The sequence below is a fragment of the Macrosteles quadrilineatus genome, unplaced genomic scaffold (genome assembly GCF_028750875.1).
Source record: "Macrosteles quadrilineatus isolate MER2022 unplaced genomic scaffold, UCM_ALF_1.0 Scaffold_4__1_contigs__length_99947679, whole genome shotgun sequence".
Taxonomy (NCBI): Eukaryota; Metazoa; Arthropoda; class Insecta; order Hemiptera; family Cicadellidae; genus Macrosteles; species Macrosteles quadrilineatus.
In genome coordinates, this window is record NW_026542597.1 from 35,835,483 (window position 1) to 35,862,477 (window position 26,995).

At 35.2% G+C, this 26,995-nt stretch overlaps 1 protein-coding gene across 3 annotated transcripts in view; it reads left to right on the forward strand.

Moving 5' to 3' along the window:
- Nucleotides 1-4,833: 4,833 nt before the first annotated feature.
- The window catches only part of LOC128992256 (protein dispatched), a 73,223-nt gene continuing 51,061 nt past the window's right edge, over nucleotides 4,834-26,995 (forward strand). For 2 of the 3 annotated variants that reach the window (XM_054415738.1, XM_054415740.1), the window contains exons 1-12: nucleotides 7,078-7,248; nucleotides 8,946-8,992; nucleotides 11,051-11,174; nucleotides 12,555-12,776; nucleotides 12,917-13,042; nucleotides 13,578-13,764; nucleotides 14,228-14,448; nucleotides 15,113-15,286; nucleotides 16,070-16,208; nucleotides 17,532-17,765; nucleotides 18,618-18,816; nucleotides 23,985-24,143. In XM_054415738.1, coding sequence (XP_054271713.1) covers nucleotides 8,985-8,992; nucleotides 11,051-11,174; nucleotides 12,555-12,776; nucleotides 12,917-13,042; nucleotides 13,578-13,764; nucleotides 14,228-14,448; nucleotides 15,113-15,286; nucleotides 16,070-16,208; nucleotides 17,532-17,765; nucleotides 18,618-18,816; nucleotides 23,985-24,143 — 1,793 coding nt within the window. In that variant the 5' untranslated portion in view covers nucleotides 7,078-7,248; nucleotides 8,946-8,984. Of the gene's footprint in view, nucleotides 5,012-7,077; nucleotides 7,249-8,945; nucleotides 8,993-11,050; nucleotides 11,175-12,554; nucleotides 12,777-12,916; nucleotides 13,043-13,577; nucleotides 13,765-14,227; nucleotides 14,449-15,112; nucleotides 15,287-16,069; nucleotides 16,209-17,531; nucleotides 17,766-18,617; nucleotides 18,817-23,984; nucleotides 24,144-26,995 lie in introns of those variants that run through there. The other variant, XM_054415739.1, reaches the window with a different exon arrangement.

Consider the following 26,995-nt stretch of genomic DNA (forward strand, 5'->3'; position numbering starts at 1 on the left):
GGTAAAATCCGGGGGTAAAATTCCGGGGATGAAATTCCGGGGGTAAAAATCCGGCCCGTACATCTTCAGTTGTCTAAATGCTAGTTATATGGACAGGGGGTAAAATTCCGGTTTTTATCGCTAATCTAATTAATCACGCTCTGACTATTTTCATTAGACTTCCAAATCTGCGGGGGTAAAATTCCGGCCGGGAACAAACTTTTGGCCACTCAGGTTACTATGTCATTGTGACGTCAGCTTTGCCCAGGGGGTAAAATTCCAGGGGTATAAAATTCCGGCGACCCCTTTTATGATATCAATTATGTTGTTTTGGGGGGGGGGGGCATAATGCCCTTTCATATATAAGGAAAACATTATCAAAATAAAAACCGTAAGTATAAACATGAACTACATGAACTAAAATGTCTGTATTCAGGTTCAGTATTAAATTTAAACAAAAAATATTAAAGATCCAAAAGTGTTTGCATGAAGAAGATAGGATCAAAATCAAAATGTACATCCACAAAAACTTAGTCATTGTACAAAACCCTTGTTTCCAATTAATTGAACAAGATAAAAGAGAGAAAAGAATTTATTAATAAAAATAAACACGGCTGCCTTACAAAAATAGGTTGCCAATGACACAGAAAAAAATACAAACTTCATTTTTAATACTAATGCACCCGTTGCTCGAATTTGAGCAATTGCAATGCATTTCAGGCGTTATTTCAAAACGAATGATAGTCACAATTTCCGATTATTTTAAAGAAAAGAGTCAACTCAAAGATAATGTAATCAATCACTCCACACCAGTTATCGAAACTGAAAACGAACTCACTCTGAAAACAAACGCTCTTGTGTGTATCATGTGTTCACTATAATTAGCTGTAATTAATACAAACTGTCTGTTTAAGTAAACAAAATCATTTCTTCATAAGATTTACATTGGGATTTTGATGGCCTGTGGGGCAAAGCCCGAGGACTTTTATCATAGTTATTGGTGAAAGGGGGCGTCTACACAAAAATACTTAATTTTGACACATTGTTTGTAAAAATCCGTCCATTATTAACGGAGGAGTAGTGTTTCGTAGAAATCGTCTTCACATAGATTAACTTTGATATTTGCAATATAAACCATTTCTCATTATAGTCAATGAACCTCTTAATGTTTCATGTACTGTGCCTATAATAATGTCAAAAAGGATTTGTCCAAATCATATTGTTTCCATAAATCCACAAAAAAATCTGGTAATGTTCCTCTAGAACCAATAAACAATCCAATGACCTACATTTTTGAAATTTTTAAATGTTGCTTGAAATATTTCAACTAAAAACATTTTTTTTTATTTATTTTTTTATTTTTTTTTATTCTATACATTTATACATATATTTGTAACTTATAAATTTCTTAAAACTAGAGACTGCTCAGAGCTTGAAATGCCCTACAATAGTATACCCACATTCCCCACAAAAGCTCGCCTAAACTAAACCCTCCATTAGATAGCTGAGTGGTTAGGTTATACCGGGTGTCCAATACCACCCGCACACCCCTTTCAAAACGATGGAAACCTTTTCTTACAAACAAAAGATGATACAGAACTAAATTGGGCACGGTCTATCAAATGATGATAATTTCAAATCCAAAGAACAGGAAGTGGCTTTTTCAGACCGGAAGTTGAATTTTGTTTTAATGTAAACTACCAATTTTGATTACAGAATCCGATTCTTCGTTGAAAAATAGATAACTTTTGTCTAAAACATTATTTGAAAAAAACTTATTTTGTGCCTCTAATACCCTATTAAAGTCAATAAATTTGGGTCAATAATTTTCCATAATTTTTCCATCTGCCAAAGTTACTTGAAACAATAATAGAGAAAAAAAATAACAAAGATTACATAAAGACATGTGATAAATAGAATCAGCTGTTCATTGTAAACACTATAGTAATTGAGTAAAAGTTGGTCTACACATTGCTTAGTTTTTAATTTTATTTTAAAAATAAATCACTTTTTTTACATTGAAGTGGTCAAATGTAAATACCCCCGCCGCAGCAAACCTGCCGACTAAGCGAATTTCCATTTGTCTGAATTGATTTTCAGTTAAAAATATTTTAATAACATTAGGTTTAACGAGTACCTAGGTTTGCTGCTACAAGGAAACTAATAAAGTGTGTTTTTGAGTAAAATATTGATAGCTTAGTACAAAATAAATAAATTTGCCAAGTTTTATCAAAATATATCCATAAACAAGCAAACTACAACATTTGACAATATTCTCCATAAGAATAGCGTGGGAATTTTAAATTTACAATTTTTTTAATTTTCTCCGTTACTAATAATCGAACAAAAATACTTTTGTATACCAAATTATTTGTTTTTTTTAAGCTCTTTAAAAAGGTCTAAAGAGAAATCGGGACATTTTGTGTTTTGAGGGTCAAAAGTGAGAAAAAACCAATTTTTACCCCATAAAACCCCCGTAAAACCAGGTTCCCATGGTCCGATCGTGCTGGTTCGCGAACTCCCGCTTTACACCTTTAAACCAAATTTCATCAAAATCGGACAAAAATTACTCAAGTTATCGCGTTCACGGACGTATATATATATATATATATATATATAAGTCTATATATATATATACATATATATAAATTTGGAATGGTGTTTTTGGCCTCTGGGGACATCAAAATGAAAAAGTAAATCGGTCCCGGGTCTAGGTCTTACCGTGCCACCTACGGTAATAGCTACTTCCCTATAGAGAAATTCGCTAAAACCAATAAAAAAAAAAATTAAATTAAGTAATGTGTAGACCAGCTGTAACTCAATTACTAAGGTGATTGCAATAAACAGCTGATTCTATTCATCATATGTATTTATTTAATCTTTGTTATTTTTTTTTCTCTATTATTGTTTCAAGTAACTTTGGCAGATGAATGATTTAAAATGATTGACTTTAATAGGGTATTAGAGGCACAAAATAAGTTTTTTCAAATAATGTTTTAGACAAAAATTATGTATTTTTAACGTAGAATCCGATTCTGTAATCAAATTTGGTAGTTTATATTTAAAAAAGTCAACTTCCGGTCTGAAAAACCCACTTCCGGTGTGATTTTGGATTTGAAAATATCACCATTTGGTAGACCGTGCCCAATTTATCTAGTTCTGTATTATTTGTTGTTTGTAAGAAAAGGTTTCACTAGTTTTTAAAGGGGTGTACGGTGGTTTTGGACACCCGGTATAGTGCTTGCTTAACAATATAATCAATCAATATGTTCCTGAGAAAAGTAGTTTTTTCATGGTACAATACACTAAGCTCAGCTGTCAATGATTCTGGCTAGAGTAACATCTGATCTATAGTAACAAAGCTTCGCATATCTTCCCCACGAATACTAGAATAGAAAGGACCTTTCCTAGTATTCGAATGAGGCGAGTACTCTCCTCATGGATATACATGGAAATATTCACCCTGTATTATAATTCATTAAAAAACATACGTAGGTCCCGATCCCAACTTAGTACGTTACTGACTAATTTTTTGAGAGGTTGGTTCGTTTAACCTTGCATTTGCCCGCCCATGGGTTCATCATCACCTTAATAGAGTTAGGAAAGTTTAATAATTAAAAAATCTATCAAATTTACTTCAATAAGCTTTCTGGGTAGCAGATGAGTGAGTATTACAGTGCTTTTGCGTCTCTTTCGATACTTAGATGAGAAAGTATTTAATGCATTGGAATGAACCCAGTTTAATCAACCCGATTAAAAAAAAATACATGCTGAAGAACCAGCTATTATTCATAAAATTCCCATCTCTCACACGTCTTCTCCAAATGCACCAGGGTGTGTAAGAGATATTCATGTAATCATGTAGGAAGAGGTTAATGTTTTCAACATTAACGATTAGTTACATTTAAAAAGTATTGCCATAACTTTAAAACATTATATTTGTATGGTTCGTTCTTGCGTTGTCTCATCGCTTGCATCTCCACTATTCAATCCGTACAAATAATCCAATCTATGATTGCATAATTTTGGATTTAATTTAAACGTACACAACATCTTTTGTGTTTACCACCTCTCGACCGATCCCAAACAAGTTTGTCAAACAATATAAACAAAAATGTAATTGGTGTTTAATCGAGTGTTTAATATTTGTATTTACAATAGAGCAAGAATCAATAACCCATGCATATTGGTGGGAATTTCCCCGCCGTTCCGCGCAAGTCTGGGCAGCGGGAGGTGACCCCACATTGGGAAAAGTTAGTTGTCCCTTATACGGGATTTTGAGTTGTTTACGGGATAAAAATAAACGCAGTTTAAATATTGTTTGGACCAAATAAAATGCAAAGTATAAGTGGACGTCTAAAAATTCAGTTGTGACGCTTGTATTTATCTACAATGAGAGGTAATATTGATTTATTATTATATCACCAACTCGCTGAGTTGAGTTTGGAACCAAGACGCGCGTGACGTGCAGCGTTTTTGGTACGAAGGCGTTGCTAGTATCTCAAATCAGTCTAATTTTGTTCAGATAGAATGTCAGAATAGGTTTTTAACTTCCTACCTGTCAAAGACTACAGGTTTCTTTTGCTGTTTTGTTCATTTAAAAAGAGAAGACAAATTTTCTTAGTTTTGAATCAGTGTTTTTTTTTTCATTTTATTGCAGTTAAAGTGTTACTCGGTTACCCAAGTTTGTGAAATAGTAAGAGAAAGTTAATGTGTATTTAGTTAAGAAGTTGGGGGTGGTACTAGAGTGCGGGATATTGGGATTCTTCGCCTCAACTTGCGGGATAAATGGAATTTATCGTAACTAGGCGGGATATCCAATGTTGAGTGGTAACAGTGAGAGACGGGTTTGCAGCATCAGATCAGTCTCAGTCAGTTACTCATCTCTGCTGAGTGAACTGCTGAATCCTCAGTGCTGACGTACTGTTGCTGCTGCACCTAGCCACAGTCTGGACCCTAAACCTTCATCTACCGTCGACGCCGTCCTCATTTGGATGGCTCAACTTCTTCTGCAGCCGTGGAACACTAACAGGTGGGTTGTCTCAGCTACCGGTGGTTAGCTCGTAGTACTACGACCAACTGGTGCGCGCGCGTGACTGCGACCTTGTAGTTGAGGCCTAGTATTTTCTGCGAGGTTTTAGAATTCTTAGACATGCTGTCTACAACATTTTTTATGTCAAACTTGTTTCGTGTCCATGTGGAAATGAATATTGGAAATGTCCAAAAAATAATAAAATAAAAGGCTTTTGCCACTATTGAATTTTAGGTACGATGCAATAAGGTTTGTCACTGAATCTGCTATTTTAATGATTTTAGTATCGATAGACATATACCTAAAATTCAGGGATCTTACATATACCTCGTTTGTTAAGTTAGGTGTTAGTAAAGTTTATGATTGTCATTTGTCAGGGTTATTTTCACTGTAACACCAAAGTACGTTATTCACGTCCTTTTAGGAAAAAAATTGGAAACTCGAGGGTGCATTGGAACTTTCGTTATCTCTGAGTAGAGGTATTATAATTTGAATATATTCCAACCGTAGCTTCAATCAAGATGTTATCCCTAAGATTTACAATCAATGAAGAGGAGGCTATGATGAAACCCGTCTTGCAAACAATTTGTTGTGATTAAATTATTGACTACCTTCACTTTAGGGCAATGACATGATCAGAGGACTTTGACAGTTTATGTTCTGAAATCTTTACTCCGTAGTGAAATTCCGGATAAAATGACTATTGGCACAGACAACACGGTAATATAAGTACCATAAATAAAATATACTCTGGTTATATAGCCAAGTCAATGAAAGTACTCTTACTCCCTCATCTTCACTAATTGTTAGAAACTCATCTCATAAGGGGAATTTTTAAAGCAACTTTAATGGTTACTGATTAACTTGAAGAAACCAAGCTCTTTAAAACCAAGAACACATATTTTGGGAGTTAATGCCACCTGGGACATGTTTCTGTATTTATATGCAAAAGATCGACGAATCCAAGTGTTGAACCTCCATTTAAATGTTTAAATATATGCATTAATAATTGAACAAACACTCTTGCTTTCGAATGTAAATATATAGCTCTAAACACATTTAATTTCATTTCAAAATCAATTATTCAATTATTTTTTACAATTACAATAAAACTTAATCAATATTGAAAATTGTTTATTGAATTGTGCCAATTTATTCTGAACCTGGATCTAGTAAATTCAGTTATGTTTGTCATTGGCTAAAATTACGTTCGAAATTAAAATTTATACATTAAAAACAATATAAAATCATGTTAATTGATGAAACACCGCTTAAATGGAGTAAAGAGCAATTGCTGGATATGTTTTGCTTTTTTTAAATTTGATGTTGTGAATGGGTTTTTAAGTTATTAAGAACACTTATGGAACGTATTTCCGGCACAGGTGGGGTTTTTGTTTGAAAAGAAATACTGTTGTGACTACAAATTCTCTTAGTTCTTTTCCTCCACAGTAAATATTGTAACATAATAATTATGCTGATACTTTACTTAGTAATAAGAACCGTTTAATTTAACATTTAATATAGAGACGTTAAAACGACCGAATAGCTCCCATCATCCTCCTTTTCGTCAGCCAAATGGACAGATATTTACTGTATAATAATTGTACATTTTATAGTTTTATCGTATAGGCCTACTTTTTATAAATTAAAATTTGTACCAGTAAAAGGACCTTATTTATACACATTTACCTCTTCTCAAATAATATTATAATTCTATCAACATTTATAGAAATTCACTATTTTATTTTTTATTTTTCACAAAGAATACATATTTTATTATATCATGAATTAAATTGTATATTTTTTAAAATAGATGATATCAATTACCTCATTGAGTTTTATTTTTACTAATGGTTTCTGTTAATGACGCTGGACTTTTACGGTGTAATATACATTTGTGTTGTATTATGTTATCAAAAATGTATAATCTATGGTACTTCTGTACAAATCTTTGTGATACAAAATTTTACTCTATGAAAGTGGTAAATTCCATTCTTTGTAGTTTTGAGTTTTGTACTGTAGGCATGTCATGTAAATGTAAACATAAACAAAACAAACCGCTTAAACTCAAACAAAACACGGAAATAAAGGCTATATCACAGTATTTTGAGGTCATAACTCTTAAAACCTAATCAGAGTGATATTGGTCTTAAGTTTTAAGTATTTCATTACATTTACGATGACATTAAAAAAATAACGGATCAGTTTTTAAGCATTTCGCCGTGAGGACTACTTAGGTAAGTAAATACAACGCCTGAACTCGGATAGGCTACCTTAAGATTGTATAGGTAGGCCTAACTACTGTTGAAGTTTTAGTCAACATAGCTTTATATTTTGCTACAAAATATCTAGATAAACACCAAGAGTTTTTTATTGGATCTGACTTGTAAAAATGTGGTGTTGGGGAGGGAGAGTAGCCTATTTCTGTCTTTTTCTGCTTGCATTAACCTTAATACAGTAGACTCCCTCTTATCCGGACTTCTTGGGACCGAGGCCGGTCCGGATAACGAGTTTTCCGGTTAAACCGACGTCCCCAAAACTCGTAAAAAGTAAAAACGGACTGTTTAACTGCGTATTTGACTTAAATTTAGGAGAGCATTGTATTTAGACACGAGAACACTGGTCTAAAATCTTTCCCACAAAAACGGTTGTTTCAGTACCGCCCATTTCCTGCCGATTTAGTTCGGTTAAACCAATGTGCTGATAAAAATTGTCAGGTTAAAGAAAAGTCATTTCCGCCGAGTGTAGTCCGGTTAAACCGATGTCTGGTTAAAAGGTGTCCGGATGAGAGTGAGTCTACTGTAAGTTAAAATGATTTAATAGCTTTCAATACCACACTTTCAAACATACTTATTCCTTCAAACTAGGTAGTGTTCTAAAAATGTGTTGTATAAAGCACATGTATACAACACGGTCAATTACACTTGCTCACACAAATTCCATCTAATCTTCCACTGCACCGGCTCTTTGAATGTCCTCACAGGTTCTTGTTAAATAAACTAAAATTAAATTAATGTAACCCCTACCAGGGGGCAACTGTATTAACACACTTATGTGGGGTGTTAAATAAAAGGGTGTGAGTTTGCATTTTTTGAAGAGATATCCTATTTAATAAGAACGAATTAATTAAATTATAAAATAGATTTCTTTTTTCCATACAATTTACAATCAGCACCATAGATTTAGGATTGAGGAATTGTTTTTTTTTTCAGACTGAACGTGACAAGCCTTGTTTTGTGTTATTTAAGATGCAAATTAGAAATAAGACAGTCAGTAGTATTGTTTGTGACTTAGTAGAGGGTTGGTTGCTTGGTTAGAGCAGTTTTATGTTAAAATATTGAATGAAATCATTTGTTTAGCCTTGTCATTAAATAAGACGATGTGGCTGATACCTCATCCAAAACCATTAACTAACTGTTATCTCAATTATCAATGGTATCAAAGTCTATTTTTAAAACTTTGACATGTTAGTCTAAGAATGAATCAGCTATCTCTCTGTTCCTATCTGACTTGAATCAACACCTATCATGGTTCTTGCCAAACATTCAGGAAGTTCTTTTGCAGTCAGTAATATAGCTATTTTACGAAACAGTTTCATATTTTTTCTATTCTACTCGTAAAATAATTAGAACTCAAAATTCTTTACAAATGAGGCAATAATTTTATAGCAAGCCAGCAAATACACACTTAAGCAGCTCTTTCCCATGGGCACTGATTTCTTATGTATACAAACAGTGTTTAAAGCTTAATTTTTAGTAATAATGCAGTGCTAATTTTTAATATTTTGGCTTACCAATCAATTTTATTTTGTTGCAAACTTAGTAGGCATAGCTATAAAAGTTATGTGGATTAGAAGTTATGATTCCATAGCAAACATCCAAACTAAGTTGGTTCTTATTACATAGTGGTTTAAATCTGGTTGTCTTGCTTTCAGATAAATCTTTGAACCTCAAAGAAACAATTCACAATTAAAATGAGCTGGTAAGTAGGCTGCTTTAGTATATTAGGCCTATATAGCCTAAACCTAATTAAAAAAAAGTATATTAAATTTACTCATTATAATATGTAGGCCTATTATTACAGTAGCGTATTCTCAAATACCACAATAGACTCTCCTTCGGACACCTTAAGTCTAGTTCCTTCCAAAATGCAACAACTACGAACTAGAAGAAAACAAAATATGTGATGTGGAAAGCGAAAAGCGACTTCTTGTTGGAGATGCAAAATTTTCAGTACGGCCAATATAAGTAATTAAGGTTGAAAATATTGAATTTCGGGGTTTTGTCGATTATTATACCTCATTTAACATAGAACATGACAGTATTGGTTAAAATATCAAATTGAGGATGCAAACGGTCTAAATAAATCATTTTGTTAGCCTCTGCACGGTCTGAGAAAAGGTACCTCTTGTTGCTCAATGTTATTTCGCCATAACGACAAGAGGTCCCATTTCTAATATTCACTTTTTAACAGATTTTAGTCCAAAAAATCAATTATCCTGCATTCTAGTGGAAATTTAGAGAACTAGGCTACATCAAAGTTCAATTCACAGAGAACAAAATATCTCAAAAATGTTGTAGTCCCGACAAGAGATACCTTTTCTTACCTTATGGAGAAATAACAGGGCCGACAAGAGGTCTCTTTTCTGAAATGTGAATTTTACGACATGCTGCAATAAAACAATTATTTAAATCAAAACTACCATGAGTTAAGACAAACATTTGTATTGCTTCCAAAGAGGTCATTATAAGCTTTCTTTTGATACCATAATCGTTTCTTAAATACGAAAAACACCGTTTTTACGCATATTCAAAATGTTTAAAACAGTTTTTCTCAAAATGACCCTTTTCCATAACAAAATTTCAAAGTCCTATAACTTTAACAAAAAAAAAAAATTACATGCGTGAAACTTGCACCAATCGATTAGGAATTTAATAAGGTATTCAAATATATACAGGGTGTCCATAAAAAACGTTTCAGGACTTTGGGAAATGAATCCCCATACTAAAAGGAAGAAAAAAGTTTATGGGAAGGTATGTCCGAAAATCCATATTTACGCAGATATCCGCCATTTTGTTTTTTATACAAAAATATTTTTATCTGTGAAGTTTTTTATTCGATGATTATAAAACTTGGTAAACATGTTACCATACACAAGACCTATAATAGAAAAAATAATAAAGTTGTTCCGATTGTAAATTTCAAAATGGCGGCCGTTTGAATTTTTCTAACTTAAATAACTCGAAAACGGCTAATTCTATGAAAAAATGTCAAGAGTACTTTTTTTTAGCATTTTTAATTTCCTATCAAACGATACCAAGATCAAAAAGATCGGACAAAAGATAACTGAAATATACCGTATTGTGTAAAAATAAGGCAAAGTTAGTCGGGGAACCCTTAATTTTTGCCTTATTTTTACACAAAAACCGGTATATTTCAGTTATCTTTTGTCCGATCTTTTCGATCTTGGTATCGTTTGATAGGAAATAAAAATGCAAAAAAAAAGTACTCTTGACATTTTTTCATAGAATTAGCCGTTTTCGAGTTATTTAAGTTAGAAAAATTCAAACGGCCGCCATTTTGAAATTTACAATCGGAACAACTTTATTATCTTTTCTATTATAGGTCTTGTGTATGGTAACATGTTTACCAAGTTTTATAATCATCGAATAAAAAACTTCACAGATAAAAATATTTTTGTATAAAAAACAAAATGGCGGATATCTGGGTAAATATGGATTTTCGGACATACCTTCCCATAAACTTTTTTCTTCCTTTTAGTATGGGGATTCATTTTCCAAAGTCCTGAAACGTTTTTTATGGACACCCTGTATACAACTCAAAATAGAATATTCCCGACAAGAGGTCCCTATTCGCTTTCCACATCACATATTAACAAGTCTGTGGTGAAAATACAGTTACAAGTCTAAACAGTATTTGAAAGTAGTTTTAACTAAAAAACAGTGCTTAAAAATGTAGGTTTGAACGCCTTAAACACCCTAATTTGACACAATGTAATTGGTTATAATTTTGTTTCAGGTATACTAGCCTCATTTCTAGACATCCTGTGGTGATTCTTGTGGCAGTTGCTGTCTTCTCTGTCTCTTGCATTATCATATCCCTTACAACAATCAAGCTCCCAAATTTTTCGGATCCACAGTTGGTGAGTCCAGGCCTATTTAAATTTAATTTTGTCCTCTCAATACCATTGTTAATTTGATTGATTGTGTTACTTGATATACTCTTAAAGGCTGGGGCACACAGAGACAGTTGAATTCATGAGAATGGACTCCTGCAGGCGGACAGCTTTTTTTGTAATGCACAAAGCCGCAGGAGCCCGCAAGTAGACGGAATATCCTTTCCCTCTTTTACCCTGTGCTTTCACTACTTCGGTGCTGTGAAATGGCATGTAGTGTTGTGCAGCCATGATTTAAACAAATTATACAAAAACTAATCAAAGAAATGGAACCACAAGTGGAACAGGATGGCAGTCTCTCACAAGTAAGTGTAATTACAAGGTGTCCAGGGCCCCATAAAAAAAACAAAGGTTTTCCAGGTCAAAAATTTCCAGGACAAAACTTGCTACTTAAAAAAGCAAAACTTACTTATTCATACCTGATATTAAAACCTCTTCTTCAAATCCCGTGACAATTTTTTGCGATCACAGCCACATTGGTGATCATATCTTTTGATCGCGGGAAAATTTTAGATAATTTCCCGAGATAGCGTCAACATCGGTGATGATTTTAGCAATCCTCGCAAAATCCGGGTGATGATTTCCCGCAATCGGGGCAACACTCGTCATAATCTCTTACGATGTTGGACATCCATGAACGTCTTGAAATTGCCGCAAAAATTTCTCTTTGCACTCATGCGCAGCAGAAAAAGTCCAAAGGAGGATTTTTAAATGTCGCCCTAGAGGTGATTCTATAAACTCTGTCTGCGTACTCCGGCATTCAGACAGATTCCTGTGTGCTTTCATATTTGACAATTTTACTCCGTCCTTCTGTGTGAGATCTTCTGTATCTGTGTGCGCCGGCCTTAACCTCAACTAATGTGCCTTTAATGACTTTTAAATCATTTTAATATTTTCTAATGGTGGTATGAAAATGGACGGATCAATTTATTTTAAGAAATTGAATAGAACTCCATTGTCAAATTGAAAGCATCCTGGAAAAGCTTTGATGAGCGTTGATGTGGCCTTTCTGGTTCTGGGACAAACTAAAGAACAATACTCAAATTTAGTTCAAGCCAGTCCAGATTCTCAAACCTCAATTCATATTTGTTATTTGTAACATCCTACTCTGAGGAAATATATCTAGATAAGGTGTCACATTGATAATGAAGTCGGTTAAACCAGATATTGTTGAATTGAACCCACAGACAGAAACTCTGGAGAGTTGAAAGTGCTCCAAGTCATGAAATGTCGATTTCCCTTGATAGGCTTGTTACATCAATGATGTTTTGATTTATCAAATATTTGTTGTAAGTATTTACTTATTTATGTTGCATGTTAAGTAAAAACGTCTTCTGTTCTTTCCAGGGCTTTGAAGCTCGGGGAACATTGATATCAACAAGACTGACGGCTTGGCAAAACTTGTTGGAAGCGACCCGACCCTCAGGACCCTTGACAAATAACCCTCTTGGAGACAGGATTGTGGAAGAGGAAGAGAGGAAGAAGAAAGAGAAGAAAGAAAAGGAAAAGAAAAGGAAAGAGGAGAAGCAGGACAAACAAACTCTTCATGACCAAGTATTTCATTCTAAGGTACAACACTTTTTCACCAAATCTAAAATTTTTTAGGCTACTTGTAGTTAAATTGAATATGAAAATAGTGCACCGTCGAAGTAGCTTATAGGCTATTGTGTCTTTATATTTTATCTTTACCGTATCTTTATATTTTATAGGGATTAATGACCGGGTCAGTGAAAGACTTTGCTAACAAAGCAACTAACAGCATATCCTCTGTTAACGTACACGAGTCTTCAACAAGAAGTAGGAAACATTACGTAGGAGACAACAATATCACAGTGGTAAGTGTAAATTTAATTACAGTTAAATATGTTACGTAAGTGTATAAATAATAAAACTCCCTTTACTGTTCACAAACTCATAATATTTTTAAGGATTGAGAACTTTCAACTGTTAAATAAAACTTTGTTGCAGGAAACTAATGATGATTTAGAGCTTTTTTCAAGCTAAAAAAATAGCAATAAAATAGGATGTAAAAAGATTTTTTTAACTTTTACAACTCTGGTAGATTTCAAATTAAATACTTTATTTTATAAGATGTTTAAAGTTAATGTCTTCCACTTATACTGCTCCTAAATGAATTTTCTAACCTAAACTCTCTTTCAAACTCTATCAAATGTACTTAATCGAGCTTAGCCTACTTAAAATGGGAAAGAGTCCATTCCTACAAGAGAAAAACAATAATACACTGTACACAATACAGCAATTAGAATATTATTTAGAATTTTCCAACTAAGGTTTCTCGCATCAAAGTCGGCAATGCTAACCACTAGTCTGCTTTTAACCTTTTGTTACTAATGTGTGTTATTTTTATAGATTGTTGTTGATGAAGAGGATCGTAATTCAAGTAGAATAAATAACAATTGGCTGGAACTCAAGAAACTAAATGCACCTTTGGAGGTAAAAAACTTTGACGATTTTGATGAAGAGGTCCTCGATAATCACTTTCATGACGATCACAATCATCTTGGTGAAGACGGGTTTTTTTGCAGCTCAGGACCAGGTATAAATGTTTGACCTTTATTTTATGTATAAGGATAATTAACAAACTGTCAATGATTGCCACAAGAATTGAGTGTGTGTGTGTAGAGTAGGCCTAGAGACAGTGAAAAGACCCACAGCAGTTTTTGGTCGTTTGTTAATTAAATCAAGTGTTAGAAATAACTTGTTTTTACCATTCAGCCAAACTCAAACAAAATACAACTTGTTTTTAACGATAGCATCTTTTATGACAAAAATCAAATATCAAAGCAACATTGTAGGGTAAAAAATATAACAACCTTAAACTTTATCACACTCTCTGAGTATCTCATAAAACCATCTCTCTTTAATAAACAAATAATAGGAGATGCTAGTCATGTAGGTGGAATGTCTAGTTCAGTATCAAAGACTTGATTATTTTTTAACCTTCACTCCTTATCATCTCAAATATTAATTAATTCTTTACCTATTTTGCTTCACTGCAGGGCCAGAGTATTCCCGGGTGGTTGTGTCTGCTAGAGGAGACGTAGACCTGATGACAGAGAAGGCTCTTAAGCAGGTTTGCCAACTGGAGCAATATCTCACCAGCCGTCCAGGCTACAATGACGTGTGTGAGAACATGCGCAGAGGCCAGTGTTGCCAACCTTGGTCACTGCCTAACTACATTGCCATGCTGCATAACCACTCATCGTGCTTCAACATTACGGTGAGTTGAATAATAGTTTAGGTCAGTTGGTACATCTCACCAGCTGCCCGGGCTACGACCTATGTGAGAACATTGACACGAGATCGCAAGATTTGCTCACGGGTGTTGTCGCAGTTGCAGGAGACGATGATAATGATTCTGTTACCGCAAGAGATATTCATGAGTCTAGATAGCCCTTAACAACAATAACAATTTCTGGGATTGCTGGAGACTATGATGATGTCCCTGGGAGTTCGGGAGATATTTAGCCACGATCGGGAAAGACGGTGATGATGTCTACACGACCATGTCCCTGATGTTCAGGATATTTCTGCGATCATTGGGGATAGTGAAGATTTTTCCTGTGAGTGTGAGAGATGTTTAATATTTTTCCGTGATCATGGAGAATGACCATATGTGTTTCTGTGATCGTTGAAAACGATGTTGACGTTTGTCTGTGGGGGGAGGGGGGGGGGGTAAACGATAGTTTTACTGCAATTCCGGGAGATGGTGATGATCTCCACGTGACCATGGCAAAGTCACAATGTTACTGCAATAGCATTGTCACTGATAGGTTATGTCACAGTCAGATTAAGTCTGACTAGCCGAGGTTGGATTAGCAGCTTTCTACTGTACATTTTAAACACAATCTTTCCAAAAAACGTGACTGACATTTTTTGTTTAGGAGGAAGATGTAAAAGAGACTCGGGAGCTGATAGAGAACTGTTCTCACTTGTACTACAGTCTTCGGCTGCTCCCAGACATGGTCAGCAAGGAGCTGCCGCTCGCTTGTCGTAGACACAACGCTGTGTACAGCCTGATGCATTACATTCTGGACATGTCGTTTATGCCTCCTAATGTACGTTAGTTTTTCTTAACCCTTAAAATGGTTATTTCTTGACTTAATAATTCTTATTTCTAACATTTTACCATTTTACCCCATTGTGAACACAAAAATCCAAATTGCTATTAAAATATTTTGAATAGACACACAACAACCAAGAGTAGGTCAAATAGATACCCCCGCTGCAGCAAACCTGCAGACTAAGTGAATTTCAATTTGTATGAATAGATTTGTACTTATTTGTTTCCGTATACAACAATTTCAAGTGTTAATTTCAAGTGCTTACAGTATAGAATTAAATAAATACATTTGCCAAATTTGATCATCATTTAAAACAATCAAACTACAACAGTTTTCATTTTATCCGTAAGAATAACATGGAGATTTTAAATGAATAGTTATTGATACTTTGAACAACGGTTCAATATACAAAACAAACAACTCCTTGATCATTCGCCTATTGGGTCTGATGATGATTGGAGTGTCCAATCGAAATCGATCACCACTAACCATCTTTTTTGTATATTTACCGTCTTTAGAGTAACAGTAAAAGCGTAAATATATGTTTTAAGTGTTATAAGACGTTCCGTTATTTACTTTCTGTTCAATATACAAAACACTATTTTTTAATCTCCTACAAAATGGTCATAGTAAAAATCGGACACTTTAAATTTTTAGCTTTAGCCATTTGTTTCTAGTTATAATTGCGTAAGTAAATGAAGATTTGGTTTTTTATTCTTGTCCTGTATGTTAACCGTTTGGTTCTGTTTTCTAATGGGTTTTATTTGTTTATTTCAGAGTAATGAGTCTGGTGTTTTGAGAAATACTGTGTTATTCCTACCGATGGCTCGCAGCTCGGCAGTTTTGGAATATTACAACATATTAGAAGGCAAAAACTTACAGATTGGGGACGTCTATGTCTCGGCTATTGATTTTGGTAAAATATTGAAACTTCTATTTTCTGCTAACTGTTATACCTTTTAGCAATGATTTTTTTTCTAGACTATAATGTAATTTGTCATAGCTGGATTTCAGATCTGTGATTTCCATACAAGCCGAATTTGAGATTCAACCAATATTTTGATGATCAAAATTTCAAATGTTTTGTTAAGGTTGGCCCAACAATAGAGTTAACCGGTCTACAAAAATAAAATAAGAGTTTTGATAAGATTTTATAAATAATTGCAGATAAGATACATGCAATACAGATAAGCTACACACATTACTGACGAAACGTCATGATGGGATAGCAAACAAACAGCTTGAAAAAAATTGTTATGGTTTGGAGCTAATAAATAGATTTGTTCTCAAATTTATAGAAGCTGTATTTAAATACTCCTTTCATTCCATTTTCTTTCCTTCTCACTTTTTCTTTCTTGTTTTATATCCCTTTGTGTGGTTGGAATAAAACTTTTACTGATGAGAATTCCTAAACAATCATATTGTGTCTAAATCCTTACAAGATGTTTCAAACTAAACAAGATTTATTCAGTCACATTATTTCTATTCATTTAAATTAGTCTGTGGTTGATTGGAATCTATTGGGTGGCTTTTAAATTTGGCTAGCTTGAACAATTTTTGTAAGGGTTTTGCAGAGGCTTGTTATTTTTATTTTTAGGTTTGTTTCATTACTACAGTGCATTATTGTAAATAAAGGCAGTAATTGATATAGCTAATAATTTGAAATTTAAGGATCTCAAATTAAATTGTAGTTTTGAGTGTTTTCCCTTGAAACTCCATAATTACCTGAGTGCTACATAAAAACATACGCAAAATAAAAAAAAAAAAACAAAGATTAACCGAGAATAGTGTAGAAATATTTAAAAAACTTTCAAGTACCTATTTTTTAAAGGAAAAATATTCTTGTTTATTCATGTAATTAATTGGGCAATGTGTTAAATTAACATGTATTCTGAATTTCTGATACTGATGAAATATTTTTAAGATAGATCTGATTGTCTGGATTTAACAGTAAACAGTATTTTGAGCCAAAACTTTATAAAATAACATCAGAAAGTAAGATTTTATTTTGCTCCTTTCTTCTTAATTTTTGCCCAAACTTAACCTTTTATTTTCAAGTTGTTTTTTTTTGAGACAACAAATAATAATTTGTATATTATACTATAAGAAAAAAAGTGGAATTTTTTTTAAAAATTTTAGCGATTGTAATAATTTAGGTTCTCACTTACATCCTTTGCTAAAATAGCCCTAGGGAGATTCTGACAATAAAACTCTTCGTAACAGCACAATCTGTTTGCAGGTCTGAAGAACACGCTGTTTGACGAGTACCTGATGCGCGACATGTGGCTGATTGCTATGGGAGCCGTGTTTGTGCTCGGCTGTATGTGGGTTTACACCGGTTCTTTTTTCATCACCGTCATGACCATCATTGCTATCGCTTTCTCACTCGGAGTCGCCTATTTCATCTACACTCTCATCTTCGAGCTACATTTTTTCCCTTTTATGAATCTGCTTGCTTCGATCGTCGCTGTCGGTGGGTATTGCAAGTGGCTAAAATTTTGTTTAGGTTTACGTAGTGTGTTGATTTAATTGATTCTGATGTGGGTTGATTCAAGGAGATTCGGCTGGTAAAGTAGTTTAAGTGGGACTTCAGTTCTAATGAACAAGGGATTCCTTTGCTGACCCCTTAACAACTGGTACTTTGGTACTTTACAGAGATGGTAAACAGGATATGCCATTGCGAGTGGCGATGACATTACAGGGTGGCCACAAAACGGCATTCCTGGGAAAACCAGGAATTTGATGGACTAGGGAAAAACCAGGAATTATGTGGGAATTTTGAAATTTCACCGGGAAAACCTGATTTTATTGCAGTTTTGTTGTATTGAGAACTCCTTCCGAGGCCATGGCTAAATAAAAAAATACCTTCTGTGGTCATGGCGAAATTGAGAATATCTTAGGCTGTCATGGAAGAATACACTGTGCGGTCAACGCATAATCGTGAACATAACCTGTGATCCAAGACAAAATCTTTATTTTTTATCAGACATTTTTGCGATCGTGTAAATATACGTTCGTCTTGACTCATCCCGAGTTTGGCCCGGACTCACTACTTAGGCTAGCTGTTGACCCGACTTGATTCGAAATATCGGGCTCCTGCAGACCCAGTAAAAAGATACTTTTGGTGTCTGAGAATAACGAATGGGAAAACCAGGTTTTGCTGCTTGGGAAAGATGTGTGTATATTTTAAGTTTAGTGGCAACCCTGAATTAAAAGATTGGTTTCATCACGACATTAATCATATCAAAATCACTAAACCCCCTCCAGCTAATCACTTTGTGCTGTTTTTGTTTTACAAATCTTTCTCAAAAACACTGTTTTGCAGGTATCGGTGCAGACGACGCCTTCATCCTGACCAAGATGTGGCAGTGCACCAAGGCAGAATCCTGCAACCTCACGATACATAGACTAGTGCAAGTGACGATGAAGCATTCCACCCTATCTATGTTTGTGACTACTGTCACCACAGCGGCTGCCTTCTTCTCGTCCTACGTCAGTGCGGTTACAGCTATCCGCTGTTTTAGGTTTGGAAACTTTACTATCCTAGGAAGTTTTCTAATTTTTTTTTATTTATTTTTTTTTTAACCACTTTGGTTAGGTATACAAGAGACGCATAAGAAATATTGGAATGAAATCCGCTCGGAGTGGCAAAGTATAAAGTTTAAATAAATAAATATAGGATGGAGAGGACACAGCTAACTCACCTGATGAAAGGTTGCAGACGAGTCAAAGAACACATAAAATCACACACATAATATACTTAATATTTCGCCTCTTTCAGAGGCTTCTTCAGAAGTAGGCCTAGATGGTAGTTACAAAACAACAGTTTAAATAGGATGACACAGTTTGAATTCAAAATGTCTGACAGGTTGTCCAACTGACACTGCACAAAGCACTAAATACAGGCACATTGCAATATTGTATTTACATATAATATGTATATTGACAAGCAAATTAGTTTTGTCCATGAAAACAAATACTTAAGAGTTAGCTGTGAGGGTGAGGATATGAGGATATTATCTAATGTTGAGGTTAGGTGGGGTTCTGGAGTTGGTCACAAACTGGTAAGCTAATTCCCATCTTCTGAGCATTGAACTATTGCATTGGTTCTTTGGCAATGATTTTAGAGCTTTTATGGTGAAACAGTCATCAAATAGAAGTTGGTGGGATAAGGCATGTTGTGCAACTGGTTTTTCTTTGCTAGTTTTAACATCATGTCGATGGCCGTTCATGCGTTTTCGGAGAGTCTCGGTTGTTAGGCCTATGTACTGGGCTGGACAATGTGAACATTGAAGCTGGTAGATAAGGTTCTCTGAGCTGCAGGTATGATGGCCTTGGATTCTGTAATTTTTATTATGTTGTGTGCTAGTAAAAGTTTCTGTAGGATGGTGTATCTGGCAAGATTTACATGGGTTTTCATTGCATGGGTATGAGCCCGGTCTTGGTTTCTCAGATGGTATTTTTGATGGATTTGGGAGTTTTGGGTGGACTAGCATATTCCTCAAATTTGGGGGTTGCCTATAGATTATGGAAGGGGCTCTTGAAAGGAGGTTTTTGGTTTGGCTGGAGGACTCTAGGATTTTGAAACCTGTTTTAAGGAGGTTGTTTAGTTGTTGCAGGCCAGGGTGGTAAGTGGTTATCAAATTTACTTGAAGATGGTTGGTATTTTTCTTTGTAGTTGGACGTGGGTTCTGAGCCGCTTAGATCTGAGATTTTACGAGAGTGCTAGGATAGCCTCAGTTTTCGAAGGCTTTTTGAAGTTGGGTTTGGTATTGTGTACGGTCTTTCGGTTCTGAAATTAGGCGATTTCCCCTTAGGGCAAGACTGTAAGGAAGTGATCTCTTGGTGTTATTTGGATGACAACTAGAAAAATGGAGGTATTGTTGGTGGTTGGTCGGTTTTATGTGGAAAGAAGATGTGGTGAGGTTATTGTTCCTTAGATGAATTGTAAGGTCTAAAAAGTTGATGGAAGTCTCAGAGAAATCCCAGGTGAAATTTAGCAGTCCAAAACTGTTGAGGTCTTCCAGGAACTTCCGTAGTGATTCTTCACCGTGGGTCCAAATTATGAAAATGTCGTCAATGTATCTAAACCAGCAGATGGGGAGGTGTTCACGGCTAGACAAAAACTTTTCTTCATAATTCCCTATGTAGAGATTAGCATAAGATGGGGCCATTCTTGTACCCATGGCAGTGCCCTTGATCTGTAGGAAGTGTTTGTCCTGAAATTGGAAATAGTTCTTTTCCAGAATGAATTTTATCAGTTGAGTTATAAACGAAGTGGTGGGTAGGGATCCTTTGGGTCTGTTTTGAAGGTTTTGAAGGTAGTTTTCTGTTGCTGTTAGGCCGTGGACATGAGGTATGTTTGTGTAGAGTGAGGTGACATCAATAGTGGCCATGAGAGTGTTAGCGGGGAGTGGTTGTCTGACATTGTTAAGTTTTTGCAAAAAATCATTGGAGTCCTTGATATATGAGGCCAAGTTTTGTACTAGCGGTTGTAGATAGGCATCTACGTATGAAGAGATACGTTCCGTTAAAGAACCGCAGCCTGATACTATGGGCCTTCCTGGCGGTGGTGTTATGCCTTTGTGGATTTTTGGTAATATGTAGATTTTTGGGCAGATGGGTTCTTCTGGTATTAACAGATTTGTTGTTTCTGGGGAGATATTGTTGGATTTGGAGTGTTTGTAAATTATTTCCTTGAGTTCAGCGGTGTACTTTATAGTTGGATCTTCTTTCAGAGGGAGGTAGGTGGAAGAATCACTGAGCTGGCGTTGGATTTCTGACACATAATCAGATTTATTCATTATCACTGTGGTCGAGCCTTTGTCAGCTGGAAGGATCATGATATCAGTATTTGATTTTAAAGTTGAAATGGCTTTTTTCTCGGCTTCGGTGAGGTTATGGAGTGTTGTAGAGGTTACGTTGTTTTCGAAAGTGGGATCTGAGATGTTTTGTACCAAGAAGTTGATGTATTGTTCTATCGGATGGTCTGCTGGTAACGGTGGGGGATCGAAGTCCGAGGGTGGAGCAAACTTCGCTAGGGAGAGCGCCACACTGTTGGATTTCGAGTTGTCTTGATCTTGTGAGTTGAAAAAATGTTTGAGACGTAGGTTCCTAGCTAGCGACATGATGTCTTTCACTAGGCCAAAATGGTCAAAACGGGGTGTGGGACAAAAACTGAGACCCTTGGTCAAAACTGTTTTTTCTATTTCTGAGAGCTGGTGGTTGGATAAGTTGCAAACTTGTTGGTCATTTGTAGAGGTTTCAGGGTTGTTTGGGACAGAATTGCTCTTGAATGGGGAAGTAGGAATCTTCGGTGGTTTAGGTAGAAAGGGTTTTTGGCCTACTGGTATAGGTAGTCCTAAGAGGGAGGCCAGACAAGGCCTATCTGAGATTAGAGGATCTGATGTGGTTGGGTTTGTTGGACTAGGCCTATAGATCCATATTGATGTATATGTATATGTATTTGATGGCATGCCACTGATGGCTGGTTTTACAGTTAGGCCCACTGGAGTTAGGCCTAGAGTAAGGCAAGAACTCAGGAAATGTACATGACAGGTAATTTTTGATAATTTGAAAGCATGTTGTTTGGCTTGTTTTAGCCAAAAGGAAGATAGGTTCATAGTGGATAGGATAGTTGGACAGTAACACTAAGGAAAGAAAGGAGTAAAGGAAAGAGTGAAAAGATTTGTCACTTTAAGGTTATGTTTTTAGGAAAAAGCATTTAGCTTGGATTAAATAAATAAATATAGGATGGAGAGGACACAGACCTGATGAAAGGTTGCAGACGAGTCAAAGAACACATAAAATCACACACATAAGATCAAAAATTAAAATTAAATCATAAATTAAAATAAATTAAATTAAATTTAATTTATTTTAAATTTATTTATTTTAAATCTTTAAATTTTATCTTTTAAATTTTTAATTTATTTAAATCAAATTAAAAATTAAAATAAAATCACATAAAATCAAAATCAACATTAGATAATATCCTCATATCCTCACCCTCACAGCTAACTCTTAAGTATTTGTTTTCATGGACAAAACTAATTTGTTTTCATGGACAAAACTAATTTGCTTTTCAATATATATTATATGTAAATACAATATTACAATGTGCCTGTATTTAGTGCTTTGTGCAGTGTCAGTTGGACAACCTGTCAGACATTTTGAATTCAAACTGTGTCATCCTATTTAAACTGTTGTTTTGTAACTACCATCTAGGCCTACTTCTGAAGAAGCCTCTGAAAGAGGCGAAATATTAAGTATATTATGTGTGTGATTTTTTGTGTTCTTTGACTCGTCTGCAACCTTTCATCAGGTGAGTTAGCTGTGTCCTCTCCATCCTATATTTATTTATTTAATCCAAGCTAAATGCTTTTTCCTAAAAACATAACTTTAAAGTATAAAGTTTAGTAATAAATATAAAATGCTTTGAATGTTTTGCAAGGTATCAAATCTCAGAACCTTTTGGAGAGTTAGTTGTCTCCATTTCTTCATCGACCTTTTGATTTTGAAACCATAAACCTTCTGCAATTACTATGTTCCAAATGTTATTAATTTTGTCTTGTCCCACCTATGATGCATCCTAATCATTCTAGGACCCTAGATTCTAGCTCAGAACTGTTTTACACAATACAGTACTTCAGGCTAGTCCCAGTGGGCTACGGCATTATCACATACATAAAATCCATTGTTGATTGGCGGGATTTGATCAAGAGACCCCGGGCTCCGAAGCCCCAAGCTCTGCCACTAGCTTCCCCCAAATTTTTTACTCTACCTGTGTTAGCGAATTTCCCTATAGGGAAGTAGCTATTACCGTAGGTCTCATGGTAAGACCTAGGCCCGGGACCGATTTACTTTTTCATTTTGATGTCCCCAGAGGCCAAAAACACCATTCGTTCAAATTTTTATATATCTATATATAGAGATATATATATATATATATATATATATATATATATATATATAGATAGATATATATATATATGTGTCCATCCGCACGATAACTTGAGTAATTTTTGTCCGATTTTGATAAAATTTGGTTTGAAGGTGTAAGGCGGGATAAACTCGAACGATTTCGCGAACCAGCATGATCGGACTATGGGAACGGGGGTTTACGGGGGGTTTTATGGGGTAAAAATAGGGGTTTCCCATTTTTGACCCAAAAAAATAAAATTTTGCAAAATCTTTTTAAACCATTTTGTAGAGCTTAAAAAAACAAATAATTTAGTATATTGAAGTGTTACTATGCGCCTAATGGTTACGGAGAAAATTCCAAAAAATGTAAATTTTAAATTCCCATGTTATTCTTATGGAGAATAAGTAAACTGTTGTAGTTTGATTGTTTATGAACATATTTTGATCAAATTTGGAAAATGTTTTTATTTCTTACTAACTATTAACATAAAAAAAAAAGTTTTACCCTCCCTGATGCAGCAAACCTAAGTACCTGTTAAAATAATTCTATTTAAATAGGAAATAAATGTTAAATTTTTAAGTAGACATTTTAGTGTAAATCCAATCAGACATATGGAAATTCGCTTAGTCTGCAGGTTTTGCTGCGGCGGGGGTTTTTTGTGTCAAAGACTGGACACCGAAAATAGTCTAGAGTGTAGTCTTTTTGAACCAACTTCTTTGTAATGTAATAGATATCGAAAGCTGCAAAGACTCATGTTTTGTGACACAGTGTGTTCGCAGGACTAGCTGTTCTAGTGAACTACGCCCTCATGATCACATGGTTGCCTGCCTCCATAGTTCTGTCAGAGAGAGTGTGCTGGGCCCCCCTCCCCTACCTCACTACGCTACCTCTCAATCTTCTTGAGTCTGTCGGATCCTCATTAAACAAGTAGGTGATTTATACTTTTCAGTAGGCCTATTTTTTTCAAGAGCACTAGTAGTGGTTAGACCGTAGGAGTTCTGTCTTTGGAGGTAAGGGAAAATGTAAAAGGGACTCCATTTTTTAATTCCACCAGGTCTAGAGGGTGTTGTTGATTATCACTTAGATACAATCCATTGGTGATGGGAGGGATTTGAACCCTTGGATCTCGCAGACCTCAGTTCCGTGCTCTACCTCTAGGACAGCTTGCTCACCATTTAAAGGCACAAATAGATTTTAACTATGTGAAAATGTATGTCAATTGGTGGTTCATCCACCTAATGTGAGTTGGCAGTGTGACTCACTGTGAAATCAGAGAACCAATTTTGTGTGTTCGTGTCCTGGTGACGCCACTAAAATTTTATTAGTTAAGTTAAAGTTATTTTATGTTCCGTACCAGCTACCCGTGTTTCGCTTGAAATTCCACACACTGGGTTTTGTAGACCTATGTAGACAATTAAATTTTAGATTAAAGAGGGTGCTCTAAAGAAAAATGGAATGTAGCAATCAAGAAAAGATCTCTCAGAATTTAAAAACGTTCACTGTAAACTTTCACTCTTTTCGTCAAAAGCCTTACAAAAATATGATTTTTGAAGTAGCTCTGTGCTTCTAAAAGACTTACTTTGGACTAAATTATAAGATAAGTTAGTACTTACACACAATAGTACATAATTTAAATATTGGTCAAAACATTATGAAATCTTCAGTCATGTAATTTATACATGGGTAGTGTCTGTTGTATTATTATATATATCACTGTAATCTAGTGATAAAGATGTAGCCTAATGGATTGGTACATTGCTTTGTATAGGCTAATACGTTTTGTAATGTTGGTAGTCCTGCTGTTGGTTGCTGAATGTAATGATGTAATGTTTATGTACTGTTGACTGGCGTGGTGTCTCAAATATAATCCGTTTGAATCTGAAAGTGTTTTAAGAGTGGGCAGTAGCAGTCGGCCATATTGGATTGATGCCCCATAAGAACAATGTAATCTTTTGAACCATATAGCGCCGTTATTTTTTAACATAGAACTATGTTCGAAGTGTCATTGGAAAAAGAATACAATTCTACAGGGGGTTTGCTTTTTATTTTTTGATTAAAGAAATATTAAAATAATTATAGCAAAAATATGCTTGTTTAAGTTTACAAATTTGTGGAAGATTTTCTAAAGGAATATTTGAAATTCCAAAAAGCAAACCCCCTACAAAATCTAATTATCTATCGAATTAAGTTTGTTTCAAGAAGATCCGACGTAAACTGTGCACGTGATATGGTTTAAGAAAATTCATGTTTTTGCTGCGCATCGCGGCGGTAATTCGGCGTAGTCGTCTGGCAGATCTCCATGAGATAGCAGCACGCTCGCGCATTTGGCGGGAGTTCAAATCAGGTTATTATGGTTCTACATTCATCATGCGCTGCTAATTTTATAGCTTTTTTTACTTAATGTGGAACAAATATTGTTACGAAATTATTGTTATGATTATTGTTGTCATAGTTATTGAAAGAAAGGAAATGAACTGGGGACAGTAAGAAATGGTGTGGTGTTGAATACATTTTAAACTTGAATACACGTATAAAATATGTTGTAAATTTATCAAATACTATTTCTTAGTTCTATACTGATATAAGTACAAAACCAACATGTGTACAATCAATATAAATGATATGCCAGAGCCTTCCTGTCCCACGCAATGATTGGAAACGAGATACAGTTTAGTAGAAATATAAAATCTTTTAATACAATATATACATTTAAGGCATTAAATTATATTCGTTTCATGTGATAACGGGCAAATTTCATAATTTAACTAATATTTACAGATGTATTTTTGAACGAATTAGTCTGCTGGTATACAAAATTTTTCTGTTTGTAAAATACATTTTTAAATGCCTAAAATTCAATTACATAATTTATAATTATAAAATCAAACTGTCATAACCTATCCAAACTATAAACTATAACGATAATGAAGAAATCGAATCAAAAAGTTGGAGCCTCCTGAGGTTTCGAACCGGTAACCTTTAGAACGTTACTCCGGTGCGCTAACCACTACACCACCGAGACAAAATGTTATCTATAGGGAAGGAAATCTCCTAATCCTCTAGGTTGATCACAGCATAGATAGCTACCCCCTCCCACCTTGGCCGACGTCTCGGCCGTACACACTGTAACCACGAGACACATTGCACACGCCCCACCCCTACACCTTGTATTTATCATTTTCGCAAGTCACGTGATAATGTTGAAAAAACGCGCCAATTCCATCCTAGACATTATTGTGAACTGTGAGGTTATGTTCTAGGCTAGCAACCTAATTGGTCTGCTGTGTCCACAAGTCCAGTGACAAGTCTTTAGAGTTCCCTAGTAATAATTCGTAGTGCTACTTACTTACAAATGTAGAAAGTAATTTTGTGTGCTTCTTTTTATTTACGGTTGTGGTATTATAGGAAATAAAAAACGACCGTTGCGAAGAAAGGCGAAAAACAGAGGTGGTGAAAGGTTGGCTGAGTGGAGAGTATTGAGAGATTTTGGTGTTGTGGGAAGTAGAAAAAGAAAACTAAGTAGTGATGTTGAGGAGCTGATTGCTGATGAGGCGATGAGCTGTGGGGAAGAGGATGGAAATTTGTTACCTCTGAAAATTGTTACGCTGCAGCGCAGCGTAGTGCCACGCAGGGCAGTGTTTTGTAAACCACATGTTCGCTAGGAAACGCGCATATTATGGCGCAGCGCAGGGCAGGGCAGTGCTGTCCCGCACGTGGACTGCGCGCACTTGTGATCGAGTCACAAGTGTCTGTGCCGCATTGCTCACCTGCGCCGGGTC